Source organism: Neoarius graeffei, chromosome 25 (genome assembly GCF_027579695.1).
Source record: "Neoarius graeffei isolate fNeoGra1 chromosome 25, fNeoGra1.pri, whole genome shotgun sequence".
Lineage (NCBI taxonomy): Eukaryota > Metazoa > Chordata > Actinopteri > Siluriformes > Ariidae > Neoarius > Neoarius graeffei.
Window position 1 is genome coordinate 35,246,427 of NC_083593.1, and position 16,460 is coordinate 35,262,886.

General features: G+C 42.0%; 1 protein-coding gene across 1 annotated transcript; it reads right to left on the bottom strand.

Moving 5' to 3' along the window:
- Nucleotides 1-2,736: 2,736 nt before the first annotated feature.
- Nucleotides 2,737-16,222, bottom strand: smpd1 (sphingomyelin phosphodiesterase 1). Its single transcript, XM_060908142.1, has 6 exons — nt 15,656-16,222; nt 11,436-12,211; nt 10,022-10,193; nt 7,689-7,765; nt 7,252-7,397; nt 2,737-3,975 (listed from the first exon to the last, which is right to left on the bottom strand). Exons 1-6 carry the CDS (start codon nt 15,938-15,940, stop codon nt 3,551-3,553), a joined length of 1,881 nt encoding a protein of 626 aa, XP_060764125.1. The 5' UTR covers nt 15,941-16,222; the 3' UTR covers nt 2,737-3,550.
- Between the last annotated feature and the right edge of the window lie 238 nt (nt 16,223-16,460).

The following is a 16,460-nucleotide window of genomic DNA, read 5'->3' on the forward strand; positions in this document are numbered from 1 at the left end:
AAAAGAACAGGAGCCAGGATGGACCCCTGGGGGACACCGCAAGACACAGGGGCAGGGGGTGAGGAGTATTGGCCTATGGACACTGAAAAGGTTCTTTGCTGGAGGTATGAGTGGAACCATTTTAGAGCAGAACCCTTAATCCCAACCCACTGTTCAAGCTGGGCCAGCAGTGTTGTGTGGTCTACAGTGTCAAATGCAGCACTAAGGTCTAACACGATAAGAATGGCATTATCACCAGAGTCGAGGGTGAGCATGTAAAAATGTAACTCAATTTTTACATGCTAACTAACAGTGTCCAAGTTAACTAGCTATGTGTAAATCTTAGCCATGGACAACGCTATGGCAACTTGGCGGGCAAATCCATAGAAAGTCATTTGACTAACCAGACTACTATTGCAACATTATCACTAGCTCTAAAAGCACAGACAACTTCACTGCAAGCTTTCTCTTGGAATAAAACATTTATGTACATAGATATACTCCCGCAGGTTGGATGGTGAGTTTTTGTAGGCTGTAATGTGGTTCATTTTCGACAAACAAAGCAAACATTTAAAACAAAACGAATCTTTAATCCTTTCAGAAAACTGAAACATGGGTTCATGGGCCATGAGTGCGTGCATTCCCCAGAAGAGCTGCTTCCTTTCATTCTGCCATCAACTGATTGTGTTCAAATAATGTTGTTGAGAAATCACTGAACTTTATTTTATACAGTCTATGATGTGACGTGACCCTAGTGATTACTGATGGGCTGTCTCAGTGTCACCTGCGAAAAAAATAATCATGTTTTAGAAAAGAAAAGAAAAAAAATCCACTTTCAAAGCCACCTCATGATAAGTAATGAAGACCTTGATAGAAATGTAATGGAGTGAAAGTATGATATTTGTCTTTCAAATGTAGTGAAGTTAAAGTCATAAGTTTCCAAAAAAAAATACTACTCAAGTACAGATACACAAAAAGTGTACTTAAGTACAGTAGTCAAGTAAATGTGCTTTGTTACTGTCCACCTCTGCTTACCAATGCCGACTCACATAAAATACTTTGTTTTGAAATGGATAAAGTAAATCACAATACCACCTTACCTTTGAATAGTTTTAGGCCAAACTGCATAGCATCTTTAGTGCTTTTAGAAACAGCATTTTCCTTCATAATTTGTAATTCTTCACTTACAGTGACAAAGCGATTGGCCGCCATTTTACTGAGTCACTCGAGGTGATTATCAAGAAATAGTCTGAATTTCTTGATTAATCGGTGTCCACAATTTCCTGTAATCACCTGTATATTTATGCTGATTATAATGATGTACAGTAGATTTCACACCTACACGCACAGATGCTTTCAGAAATTTGTACAACACTGTACAAACGGAGTGGTTATGTTCCCATATTGGCACTCATGAAACATGTACGACTCCCATCTATAGTAATTTCTACTACACAAGTTTTAAAATGTGTCAAAGTACTCCTCATTACAGAGTGGAGAGGCAATATACAAATTTTAACAATTATGCATTTATATATTTAAATTACACAACATGGCCAAAAGTATGTGGACACATGATCATCACACCATGTGGGTGCTGATCAAACTGTTGGCACAACGTTGTAAGTACCCAATTGTCTAGAATGTTTTAGTATGCCGTAGTATTGTGATTTCTCTTCACAGGAACTAAGGGACCCAAACATATTCGAGCATGTCAGTGCTCCCGTGCACAAAGCAAGATTCATGAAGACATGGTTGATGTGAAAGAACTCAAGGGGCCTACACAGAGACACCACTGACCTCAACCCCACTTTGGACTGAATTAGAGCACTGACTGCAGCACAGGCCTCCTCCAACATCGGTGCCTGACCTCACTAATACACTTGTGACTGAACAAATCCCCAAAGCCATTTTCCCAAAGTGCAAAGTCTTCCCAGAAAAGTGTATTAGCCTGTTATAGCACATACTTTTGGCCATATAGTATGAAATGCATGCATTAATTTATATGCCATAGACACACTCAGAAAATAAAGTACATTATTGTACCTTTAGCAGTACAACGGCTTGTCACTGGGCCAGTACCCGCTAAGGTACTCATTTGTGTCCTTTATGTACTGCTTGGGAACGTGTACCTTTTTGGCTCTTAAAAGGTACCTTGAGGTCCAATAATGAGCCCGAGGGGGTACATTAGTGTAGACTTTACCTTAGGGGACAGAAATGGACTCCTACTGTACCCCTATTTCTGACCGTGTACTACATATTCAAATGGGCATTATTTAGTGTTGTAGTCATGATGTCACTCATCTCAATGAAACCAAAATGTGAATATTGATATGGTTTGTGCAGTGAGATTATAAATTAAACTTGCAAAAAAGTTGCGTTAGGACATGAAGAATCAGTTTGTCAGTGCCACAAGTCTCCATGAGTACATTCAGTCTAATACAATAAAAGCAGGGGAGCAGGTTAATTCTAAAAGTCTGTGATGTATTTTATAAAAATAATTTGTTTTGAATGTTTCATCTCCTACATTTATATTTTTTGTAATCAAAAGTGAAGAATGTGAATCAGGGCCCAATTTTGCATTTATCCCAGTTATAAGAAATCCTACCTCTGGGATACGGCATTTAAGAAGCTTATCTTCAAGCAGGATTACGTTTATTGAAAAGAAAAAGAGTAAGTGAAAAACACCAATTCACATACTTTTAGAAATCACATACACATGCCTTAGGAAAAAAAAATTATGTAATGGAACTTGGATCATAGAATATTAAATTAATTTAATGCTTCATTTAAGTTAGAGCAGTTAAAAATCAACAATTCACACACAGTCAAAAACCAACAACATTCTCAGTTACAAGAGTGACTGCTACATTCTGGACAATGAAGGCCAAGGTGAGATCAACTGTAACTTATAAAGGAACTTCTTTTATGGTACCATGTGTAACATGGCCCCTAGCCAAACTGTGTACACTGAAAAGTTAACACTATAGCTTTGAAAATCAAATCCTGGTCAGACATAAAATCAGTCCTAGTAAATATAGTGGAAACAGTGATAAAAACAGCATTGAATCTAAATCAAATCGTATCACTCCACTCCATTATGAAACAAGCAGGAAGTCTACAAAGGTAGCGTGCAGTTTCGATACCATGACCTTTATATCATCTGAGGTTTTGGCATGACTAAGTGTGCTTTTTAGTCTTCAATTATGATAATGGATTTTGTACTTTATTTCATTGTTGTACAGCACTGTCAATAATTACAATATAAACAAACCAGAAACATAGTACATCTCTCTACCACAATCCCCACAGCATTTCACCCAACACACATCACTGTAATTATTCCCAAGCATTAATAAAGTAATTATGAAATTGTATGCAGCAATTCCAAAACAGACTGATTTTTGGGGAACAAAGTGCATATTACACATTAGAGAAACCCTGAAAATCCCTGAAATTCACACTTCTGACAACATAGAAAAAAGTGCCCAGTTTTGAGAACTCAGTAGTGATCAATAGCTTCATTGACACTAGTTGAGGAATTATGAACTTCAGCAAATGTCTAACTTGATCAGCACAGAGTCTTTCTGATAGAACTTCCTCTCGGCTTCTTGACTCCAATGTGATCGCACTGTTCCAGCAGGTCATAACGGCCACTGCGCAGGTAGCAGATCAGTGTGCTCTTACACACATCCTCGCAGGGCACAGACACATGGCCTTTGTGCAAAAAGTACCAGAATTGTTGGAAGATGTGGTCATTGGTTAAGAAGGCTCGGACCAGAGCAGCCCAGTCAGCGGGGAACAAGGTGGACAGACCATAGGCTTGAGAAGCCCGGTACAGCAATGTCCATGCTGGATCTGGGTCAGGTTTGGGCAACCATGAGGAGTTTTCTTGAAAACCGTTTGCCAAGGTCAGATTGAGAATAAAGTTCTCATGATCCAGGACTAGACGACTGCTGTCAGAGTAGTTACCATCAATATAATACACACGATAGCCTACAAAAACAACAAAAAATAATCAAGATTAAAGCATACGGTATCTGAGGGTTATCAGCAAAGTTATGATCTTTGCTTAATTCAAATAATGTTTTATCATCATCATCATCATCATCATCAACACTTGTTTTTCCACAATTAAAGTTTTACCAAACTGGAAGTTGTTCTTGTGTGTTCAAATTTTCACAACCTGAGACAGACAGCATCTTTCTGATGATGTTTGCTGATCCTAGAAGAGCACTCTTTTGTAAGGTGGCGATGTCTGGTGTTATTTCTATCATCTTGTTCAGGTAGTAATCTAGCTTTTTTGATATGGACCCTAAGACTCCTATTGAGATATTTCACCTGACGTCACAGGGTCACGTGACGCCCCGGTGTCCGCCATTTTGAAGGTCAAGCTACATACTAACGCTGCAGACGGAGAGGGAGAACCAGCTTGAAAAAAAAACGTGTTACAGACACCTGGAATAGATTAATTTGTCAGTAAGCACTCTATAGACCCTTTTCACGTAACGTCACGACAAACGCGGCCGCCATTTTGCAGCGCGCTCCGGCTTGCTCCCGGAGTGCTCCGGCCGAGGTTCTGGAGCGCGCTCCGGCTTGCTCCCCCTCAAATTAAGCGGAGCGCACTCTGGAACCTCGGACGTTGGCTCCGGCAGCTATTTACACTGGATCCGGTATAAATAGCTGCCGGATCATAATTACAGTAAACTAGTAAATACAGTAAAGGAAAAACTTGAGACTGAAAGGTTTTAACAGTCATCCAAATGACTGAACGTAAACATTGCTACAGTAACATACCAGCTATGATGTTGTTGACATTAGCTAGTGCTAACAGCTAGCTGCTAGTGCACTGCTACAACACAGACACTGACCCTAATAATACAGTTCTTGGTCATTGCCTGGTAACAGCAAATTTATAACGGGCCATGTCTCAACAGACTAAGAAGTTATTTCAATGACATTTAATAACATTTTGTTTATCCTGAGGACCGAAAATGAAAATGTGAACAAACCTTAGCTGTAATAAGATGGCGACCACCGGCTCCAGGGACGACCCGCTGATGTAGGCATGTTACCCAGCCTGACACAAAATATTTGTAGGCATCCAAACTCTTATACGCTTTCAGATCAATACCTGTGTATGGCGATGGGTTTTTAACGACATAGGTATACAGATCATGTGGGCCGAAGTCAGGTAAAGACGAGGGCTTCGTGTACTTCCGTACGTCAGCGAACAATCCTGGTGGAAGCAGGTAAACGTCGTTCTCTAAGCCTGCTAACCTCAATTTTTGCAAATACCTCTCCCTCTGCTTGCCCTGTAAATGCCCTACGTCGCTGGATAGTGAAGGTGTTTTCTGCATCTTGCTCCTTTTTCTTTTATGTTTTTCGTTTGTCGCCTTCCTCACATTCAAACCGATTCGAGCCGAAGTCCACTACATGTCCAAAATGGTGGTCGCGTTTACGAAGGTCACGTGACTGAAAAGGGTCTATTACCACCAGAACTACAGTTGTCTCTTTATTCCATTCTCTCGCTATCTCTAGTCTCAGTTGGGAGCAATTGTCGATCATGTCGACTTCATTCTGTTCGATGTCATGGTCAGCAGGTACAGCCACATCGATGATGAAGCATTTGTTCTTTTCGTTACTAGAGTAATGTCTGGTCTTGTGTGCTCTAGCACCCAATCAGTCTGGATGGTAAAGCCTTGCAGCATTTTAACCTTCTCGTTTTCAAGGACTTTCTCTGGGACACACTGATACCATTTCTCAGCTGTCTTAAATCCATATTTTTTGCTCAGACACCAATGTAAACGTTGGCATACTTTATCATGTCGGCGCTTATAATATTTCTGTACAAGCATTGTGCGCCTGTTTATCACGAGTGGTCGATTCAATCTGCTTGCCACACAATCTACATGTGTCAGAGTCTCCCAATTTGTATGCGTGTTTCTGAATTGAGTTGGTGTTGAGGGCTTGGTCCTGTGCAGCCATCAGTAAGCTTTCCGCTTCTCTCTTCAGGGCTCCTTTTGTTGGTCAATCCCACAATGCTTCGATTTTCTTTATTATTAAAAGTACTGCTCTTTTCTCTCATGGTGCCAAGTTCATCCCTTGAACCTGAGGCAGTCAAGTCTCGATGGATAAAGTCCTCCTGAACATGTGAGCAGTTCCAAGAAGAATGATCTTCTGAAGCTCTTCAATTCTGACGTTCCCAGGGATCTTATTGGTGTATTTTTCAATTCCCTTTTTAACAAGCCCAAGGGCACCAATGACCACTGGAATTATTGCTGTTTTCATGCCCCACATTCTCCATTTCTATCTCTAGATCATTATACTTTGATAGTTTTTCTGTTGTCTTCAAAGGAGGTGTTCCCTTCTGTGGGGACAGGCATGTCAATGAGCAGACAGGTTCTCTCCTTGTCCTTCACTACTATATCTGGTCTGTTCACCTTGATTTCTTTGTCAGTTTGAATCGACATATCCCAGAGTACAGAAACTACTTTGTTTTCGGTAACTGTTGACGGCTTGTGTTCGAAACATTTGCCTTGCATTTTAAATGTCATGGTGCTTATAAATTGCCCAGTGGAGATATGTTGCTACCTTGTTATGCCTTTGTATATATTCTACTTTGACAAGTTCTGGGCATCCTGAGACAAGGTGGTCTACTGTCTTGATACTGATTGCAAATTCTGCACATTGGATCGGAGAATCTTATTTTGATAGTAATTTGTCTTGATGCATTGATCTTGGGCTCATCTCATTATCTCTAGCCGCTTTATCCTGTTCTACAGGGTCGCAGGCAAGCTGGAGCCTATGCCAGCTGACTACGGGTGAAAGGCGGGGTACACCCTGGACAAGTCACCAGGTCATCACAGGGCTGACACATAGACACAGACAACCATTCACATCTACGGTCAATTTAGAGTCACCAGTTAACCTAACCTGCATGTCTCTGGACTGTGGGGGAAACCGGAGCACCCGGAGGAAACCCACGCGGTCACGGGGAGAACATGCAAACTCCGCACAGAAAGGCCCTCGCCGGCCCCGGGGCTCGAACCCGGACCTTCTTGCTGTGAGGCGACAGCGCTAACCACTACACCACCGTGCCGCCCCATCATTATTATTATTATTATTATTATTATGCTTCAAAAGCACAGACATGATTTCTGTTCTGTTTAATGTAGCACTTCATAGTCATAAGATACTCTAATACGTACACAAACTAAACAAGCATCCAACAAAAACAAAACCCAACACTTATGTTCATGTCGGTCTTACCTGGATTCAGGTTAATGAAAGTGGTTACACTTGGAGCAATGTAAGCCACACCCACTGCTCGGGTCATTGTTTCTTCATCATAAAACATCTGAAATTCATCAAAGTGCGTGTGTCCAAAAAACTGCCCAGTTATAGTGCTCTCGTACCTGATCCATAGAAATAAACAGCAGTTAAAAGCTTAAAACATTAAAATATAGGATTATTGACATGCAGCAAGATCTACAGGTCTGGGGATCAATCTGAATCACATGGTCTGTAATGATCAGTGTGACCTCCATTTCAAATAAGACAACCACTTCTTCTCTTGGAAAAAGAAGAAGTGCAACAAGGAAGTAGCACAAAGTCCGTGTCTAAAACCACATGCTCATTGTACAACGCCACTGACCAAGACATGACACGCAATGAACGAGGTTAACAGCAGTCAGTTTGGAACTAACCTGTTGACTATGTGATAGTAGTTCCAGCTCCAGCTGCTCAAACAGAGTCCAGGGGGGATGTGACCAATAATGTGCACCTAGCAAGAAGGAAAGCAGTCCTTATGTGTCACTACAGAATAACAAAATATCCATGTGACTCTAGACCAGTATTTAACTTCTACTTATACTATAGCACTTCTGAATTCTTGAATCTGACTGGTCAGAAGGTGTTGATTAATTTTCTATAACAGTCGCTCTGACACTACTGCTGGCTCCAAGGTTTATATTAATGTGGTCATTCTACTGTGTTGTTGCTTCTGTAGTAACAATTTACACAGGGATGTGTCTGAGAAACACGCCACAAACAGATTTTTAAAAAAAGTCTTCGGTATGGCGACATTAATTTAGCGTCTTCGAAAGAACTCAAGCATCAGCCCTTTATCAGTCAGAGGTAAAGCTGCTGTTTTACACCATTAGCTTCAACACAGAGGAAAACAAGAGGGAACAAGTGTTTACAGCTGCTATAATACAAGTCACAACAGCCTCTGAATTATTTCAAGAGTCTTACACTACATTAAATGTAATAAATGGATAACAAGTATGATGCATCATGCTTTAGTTTAAAAAAAAAAAAAATGCGCCTGCGTGATGCGTTATTATTATTTCCGGTTCATGTTTGGTATAAAACGCAAAACTTATGGCCCAAAGAACTTTTAAAGGTAGACTGCCTTTCAGATTTTTCAAGTGTGGGTCATAAAAAGAATTTTCCCCGACACCCAGTTATTTGGGCGGCACGGTGGTGTAGTGGTTAGCGCTGTCGCCTCACAGCAAGAAGGTCCTGGGTTCGAGCCCCGGGGCCGGCAAGGGCCTTTCTGTGTGGAGTTTGCATGTTCTCCCCGTGTCCGCGTGGGTTTCCTCCGGGTGCTCCGGTTTCCCCCACAGTCCAAAGACATGCAGGTTAGGTTAACTGGTGACTCTAAATTGACCGTAGGTGTGAATGTGAGTGTGAATGGTTGTCTGTGTCTATGTGTCAGCCCTGTGATGACCTGGCGACTTGTCCAGGGTGTACCCCGCCTTTCGCCCGTAGTCAGCTGGGATAGGCTCCAGCTTGCCTGCGACCCTGTAGAAGGATAAAACGGCTAGAGATAATGAGATGAGATGAGATGTTTGGTATAAAACGCAAAACTTATGGCCCAAAGAACTTTTAAAGGTAGACTGCCTTTCAGATTTTTCAAGTGTGGGTCATAAAAAGAATTTTCCCCGACACCCAGTTATTTGGGCGGCACGGTGGTGTAGTGGTTAGCGCGGTCGCCTCACAGCAAGAAGGTCCTGGGTTCGAGCCCCGTGGCCGGCGAGGGCCTTTCTGTGCGGAGTTTGCATGTTCTCCCCGTGTCCGCGTGGGTTTCCTCCGGGTGCTCCGGTTTCCCCCACAGTCCAAAGACATGCAGGTTAGGTTAACTGGTGACTCTAAATTGACCGTAGGTGTGAATGTGAGTGTGAATGGTTGTCTGTGTCTATGTGTCAGCCCTGTGATGACCTGGCGACTTGTCCAGGGTGTACCCCGCCTTTCGCCCGTAGTCAGCTGGGATAGGCTCCAGCTTGCCTGCGACCCTGTAGAAGGATAAAACGGCTAGAGATGACCCAGTTATTTTTGTTTAATGGACCAAAAGCTACTGAATTCGAATCACAGAATTCCAATTTTATTAGGTTTTTTTTTTCCCAATAGAATAATTAATGACTTTAAGGCCACGTTGCCCTATATTCTCTGCCATTTTTTCCTGCTTCACCATGACCCAATTCAAGATACTACGTCATGCATCACGTGGTAGGCTTTCCCCGTTCGCGCAAGGCATTGTGGGATACAAATTTGAAACAGGAGAGAAAAATGGAGGACGCGAGTGTGCGAATGAAACGTGGAAGACTGACTACAGTAACGGAAAGCCAAAAAAAAAAAAAAACCTTGGGTGATCAGCAGAGACAGTGGGATGATCAGAGAGTGAAGTCCAGCCATGAAACACATGAAAGTTTTGCCAGCTATGCACACATGCACTTCCTGTGTTTGCTTGACTACATGAACCGGGCGATTTCATGCATATTATTTGTTACGGAATTCCCTCAAATTAGATATGTTCCCTGTCACAGAATGACTTGACATTTTGAGAGATATTAGAGAAATAAACATACATCATTATGACCAAGTCTCAGAGAGAACGAAATTTTATCGATTTTATTAAATTGAAAGGCTGTCTTCCTTTAACCTTCTCAAAACATTGACATGAAATTCAAGGCAGGGGTCAGTCAGGAATTGGGCTTGGAAGATTTCATGGAAAGTCCAACAGAGACTGCAGTTCTACCTTCTCTCCCTTGTTCTCAGCATCCTGCAGGATGTATACGAGCCACTGGAGCTGGTCCGCTGGATCTGTGGAGTTCACCAACAGCCAGAAGTTCTCCCTCGCACAGAAGTTCATATTCAGGGACACCACCCGCAGACCTGGCTGCACCTGGGCTGTGTAGAAACCTCCTCGGCTGGAATGGAATTGCCAACACTTAATGAGGTTTAGTTGAAGCCATAGCCTAATGGTTAAAGGAACAGTCCACCGTACTTCCATTATGAAATATGCTCTTATCTGAATTGAGATGAGCTGCTCCGTACCTCTCCGAGCTTTGCGCGACCTCCCAGTCAGTCAGACGCGCTGTCACTCCTGTTAGCAATGTAGCTAGGCTCAGCATGGCCAATGGTATTTTTTGGGGCCTTCTGCGCGCTTTGACAGCGCATTGATACGGAGCTCCGTATCAATGCACTGTCAAAGCGCGCAGAAGGTGTTAGTACACCTGTCATTATAGTGCGGACTTTCCATAGCATAGAAAATCGCCACGTTTCAATTTGTGTAACTGAACTTGTTTCATGTCACTGGTCATATAAACCTATGTAAACAGGAAAAACGCGGAAGAGTTTGGTCGCATCTAACTACAGCCCCAAAAAATACCATTGGCCATGCTGAGCCTAGCTACATTGCTAACAGGAGTGACAGCGCGTCTGACTGACTGGGAGGTCGCGCAAAGCTCGGAGAGGTACGGAGCAGCTCATCTCAATTCAGATAAGAGCATATTTCATTATGGAAGTACAGTGGACTGTTCCTTTAAGAGAAGCAGCTTGGGGGCCAAAAGTTCACTGGTTTGATTCCCCAGACCAACAGGAATGGCTGAAGTGCCCTTGAGCAAGGCACCTAACTCCCAATTGCACCCCAAACTGCTCTGGGCATGTTGTATATCGCTCTGGATAAGAGCATCTGCTAAATGTCTGTAATATCTATATATTTTTAGGCAATGCATATTCAAATCAACGGTACACCAAAATAATTACATAATTATACAAAAGAACATAAAAGTCTCACGGTCCAGAGTATAATTGGAATTAATGATTCTTGTTGGGAATAAAACATTTTTTCACTGACTTCTAGATTTCTAGTAAATAAATACATAGGCTCTAAATTATCCCTTTCGATACAGGTGTGGAAAATTCAGGGTTTTTTTTAAATGTCGTGTTGGCAATTGACGATTTTAGTTAGCTACAGTGTTCAAAGACTATTCAATTAACTTTGTAGCTTATTTTTAGGTTCTAATGTTGATCCATGTTTTGAGCACATTCATGAAGTTGCAACGCGGGGGGGGTTAAAGATTTCAACATCAAATTATACACAGTTTCAAGTAATCTGTTAACAGAATTTAATGATTTACCTCCACTGAATCTGGCTGAATTATGCTTACCGCAGAGTCTTCAGAGCTTCAGCAGGTAGCCAAGGAGCCCATTCTTCTGCCATGGTGTCATACAGCCATTGGGAAGAGCGATTCCCATGCACAAATGGAGGAGGAAAACTGTTAACTGGTGTGCTCTCGTGGTTTCCCACCGCTGGGTACACAGTAACATCAGGTCCGAGGTATTTCTTGATGAGCCTGGAGATGGTGGTCAGCTCATTCAGCTGTTGTGCCCTCGTTTGGGACCACACATTGTGTGCAGGAATGTCCCCAGTCCAATATACCCAGTCCCAAGGTCCCGTCTTGGCTACATTCTGCAGAAGGTTTTCTACTGTACGCAACGGGAGGTCACACTTGCTGTAGGTACCCCAGTGACCTGCAGCACGGTGCTTCCAGTTGGCTCTACCAGACTCGTTCCTGCAGCACAAAGGTTGTTTGCAGTCAGCCGCGCTGCCCTCTGAGTATTCGGCATCCCAGTGGATATCAGTGAGGAACAGCACCCTACTTTGAGGTGAGCCAGGTTTGGGTGGTGAAGGGGGGACCACTGGAGGTTTGGGGACACGGGGCAGAGTGATGTTCCAGGGGGCATAGATGTCAAAATGGCCACATGAGGGTCCCACAAGTAAGGCACAGGCTTCTGAGGGCCAGAGAAGAGACTCCTGGAGGGCACGAATGAAGTCATCACGGAAGAGCTCCGTAATTTCCCAGCACACATTTTCCTCTTCCAAGTGCAAACGGACACAGACTTCTCCTACTGCACGAGCCACATGCTCCATGTTTGTGTCACTCTGAAAAAGACAGCCATGGCCAAAAAACACCAGTGTCTGAGTCACAATTTCACAGTCCTACAAATACAACAGTGACACAGGCACAAACATGCAATGCTTTAAGACCTCACACTTCACATAGTGTCAATCCTGTGGTATGATTTTCCGACAAAAACCGTTTGAAAAAGTGAGGCGATGTGGTCAAAGTTTCAAAGTCTGGGTAGTCATTATGAAACTTGGTGCATCAATAGTTCTTGTCAACATGTATATTTATAGAGAAGTTAAAACGAGCTATGGGTCGTCACAATTTCAGAGAAGAATGTTACACCTTGTCAAGAAGAGAATAATATTGATATCATAAAAATTGTGTTAGAATCTTGTGTAATTTCTATCTTTGGGATGTTTATAACTGATTGGGTACAAAAGTAGCTGATGTTAAAATTTATTTTCATAGCAAATGGTTTATTTTACCACAAATTGATCGTTCTCTTTTAATGTGTTAGTGCTGTTACAAATATTCTTCTCCTCCTCTAAGCTGCTCTGATCAGATTAACATGATCCACAATTGATTTGGCATATGTTTTTAAAAACACCTCAGATGCCCTTCCTGATGCAACCAATCTATCCGGGCTTATGACCAGCACCAAGTATGTACTGGCTTGTGCAGTCCCAATAGCTGGGTAGTAGTACTGTATACAGTGGTGCTTGAAATTTTGTGAACCCTTTAGAATTTCCTATATTTCTGCATAAATATGACCTAAAACACCAGATTTTTACACAAGTCCTAAAAGTAGATAAAGAGAACCCAGTTAAACAAATGAGAAAAATATTATACTTGGTCATTTATTTACTGAGGAAAACGATCCAATATTACATATCTGTGAGTGGCAAAAGTATGTGAACCTCTAGGATTAGCAGTTAATTTGAAGGTGAAATTAGAGTCAGGTGTTTTCAATCAATGGGATGACAATCAGGTGAAAGTTTGGACTCCACCAATCCACAGTCAGACAGATTGTGTACAAATGGAGAAAATTCAAGACCATTGTTACCCTCCCCAGGAGTGGTCGGCCAACAAAGATCACTCCAAGAGCAAGGCGTGTAATAGTCAGCGAAGTCACAAAGGGCTCCAGGGTAACATCTAAGCAACTGAAGGCCTCTCTCACATTGGCTAATGTTCATGAGTCCACCATCAGGAGAACACTGAACAACAATGGTGTGCATGGCAGGGTTGCAAGGAGAAAGCCACTGCTCTCCAAAAAGAACATTGCTGCTTGTCTGCAGTTTGCTAAAGATCACGTGGACAAGCCAGAAGGCTATTGGAAAAATGTTTTGTGGACGGATGAGACCAAAATAGAACTTTTTGGTTTAAATGAGAAGCGTTATGTTTGGAGAAAGGAAAACACTGCATTCCAGCATAGGAACCTTATCCCATCTGTGAAACATGGTGGTGGTAGGATCATGGTTTGGGCCTGTTTTCTGCATCTGGGCCAGGACGGCTTGCCATCATTGATGGAACAATGAATTCTGAATTATACCAATGAATTCTAAAGGAAAATGTCAGGACATCTGTCCATGAACTGAATCTCAAGAGAAGGTGGGTCATGCAGCAAGACAACGACCCTAAGCACACAAGTCGTTCTACCAAAGAATGGTTAAAGGAGAATAAAGTTAACGTTTTGGAATGGCCAAGTCAAAGTCCTGACCTTAATCCAATCAAAATGTTGTGGAAGGACCTGAAGCGAGCAGTTCATGTGAGGAAACCCACCAACATCCCAGAGTTGAAGCTGTTCTGTACGGAGGAACGGGCTAAAATTCCTCCAAGCCGGTGTGCAGGACTGATCAACAGTTACCACAAACGTTTAGTTGCAGTTATTGCTGCACAAGGGGGTCACACCAGGTACTGAAAGCAAAAGGTTCACATACTTTTGCCATTCACAGATATGTAATAGTGGATTAAGTATAATATTTTTGTCTCATTTGTTTAACTGGGTTCTCTTTATCTACGTTTAGGACTTGCGTGAAAATCTGATCATGTTTTAGGTCATACTTGTGCAGAAATATAGAAAATTCTAAAGGGTTCAAACTTTCAAGCATCACTGTATAATCAAAGAAACCAACATTCTAGATTTATATTCTCGGTTGCTCTTCTGTTTTCCCTTTACATGTCACATGCACAAGTATCAGTCAGTCAAAGCTCTTTCCCATAGAGGTCACTTAAATAAAAAAAAAAAACACACACACACACAACCAGTTGAGAAGTTGAGTGTTTGTGACTGAAGCTTCTGCCATCTGGTCCCAAGCATGAACCATGAGTCACTGAGGCATTTGAAAAAGAGGTCCATTAAAAACACAATACACAACTGATACAACTGTTAATTAAATTCTGTTTGGAAGTTAGTTTAACGTCACTGATACTCAAGATACATTTTACAGACTGTTTTGCTGTAAAACACCTAAATAGCTTATGAGTGATTCCACGCTTATGGGTACTGAAATGGGGACATGAACTTATTCACCTAAAACCATTTCTTTTTTTACCATCAGGTCACAAAACATGTAATCTTTAATGAGATGAGATGTTAAAAGATAACTTTAATTTTCTGAGATGTAATAAAAACATATTTATATGCCAAAGTCAAGCCTATGAGTTCCAAAATGATGTCTGTTACATTACTTCTGTGACGATTGTCCATCTCGCGTCTGTTACAAATTAATTACAATCTAGCTATATACCATGTTAATCTTATTGAAAGAATGTGTATGTTTATTCTACACATGTTTATTAATTATATTTGCTAAAACATCACCTTCCTATGTTTCAAAAAGTAATTCTACATTGTGGGCGGCACGGTGGTGTAGTGGTTAGCGCTGTCGCCTCACAGCAAGAAGGTCCTGGGTTCGAGCCCCGGGGCCCTTTCTGTGCGGAGTTTGCATGTTCTCCCCGTGGGTTTCCTCCGGGTACTCCGGTTTCCCCCACAGTCCAAAGACATGCAGGTTAGGTTAACTGGTGACTCTAAATTGACCGTAGGTGTGAATGTGAGTGTGAATGGTTGTCTGTGTCTATGTGTCAGCCCTGTGATGACCTGGCGACTTGTCCAGGGTGTACCCCGCCTTTCGCCCGTAGTCAGCTGGGATAGGCTCCAGCTTGCCTGCGACCCTGTAGAAGGATAAAGCGGCTAGAGATAATGAGATGAGATTCTACATTGTTAAAATTGAGAATATATATGTCCACAACACTTCTGTTACATTCTGACTTTGGCATATAAATATGTTTTTATTACATCTCAGAAAATTAAAAGTTATCTTTTAACATATCATTCATTAAAGATTACATGTTTTGTGACCTGATGGTAAAAAAAAAAGAAATGGTTTTAGGTGAATTTTTAAAAATAAGTTCATGTCCCCATTTCAGTACCCATAAGCGTGGAATCACTCTTATAGGAATAAAAGATGTATGTTCCTTACCAAAAGGGCAACGTCTAGCACGGTGAAGAAAGCTTTACACACCGGACAGCTAATGTTGCGCCAGTTGAAGTGAACTTTAAATCGATCCAGTGTGTTTCCAGCCGTGAACTCAGCCATGTCCAGACCATCATCATCATCATGGAGAGGAGAAGACGAGCCGAGGGAGGCCAGGAACAAAACAACTGCAGTGATCAAACACACACTGGTCATCCTGAACACCGCCAAGCTGCAGCAGGATGGGAGTAAAGTCTCAGTGATCCTCTCAGTAAACACCCGCTTTATCATCCACAGATAACGAGTTCAACAGTGAAGCGTTCACTGGCTCCTGCAAGCCGTGTGTTCAAACCGACTCAGACTCGCTTTCTCATTCTCACCACACATGACTGACTCACAATGTCAAACAGGAAGTATAACAACCACCAGATCTCACTTGTTTTTTGTTTTCTAAAAGCAAGTTTCACTCTGCAGAACAGTTACACAAACTGCTGAAGTACACCGAATCCCCCCACAATATCTCTGCAGCTCCTCTCAGTCTCTCCTACTTGACTTTTGCCCCTTGTTTTTAATATCCGTTGAGTCAGCTGACTGGTCACGTGATCTGGTTGACGCCGGTTCTTTGAAATTAACCCTTTAAAACCCAAAACTCCTCATCAGTTTGAAAAAAAAAATCTTCATTTATCTTAATCGTTCGAATTTGCCACCATTTAACACAAACAAACGAATGTTCTCGAAGATTCTCCCTGTCGTTCTATACACGTTTCTAGCATAAGGGCTGGTGACGAGCTGTTTACGTTGCCATGGAGAC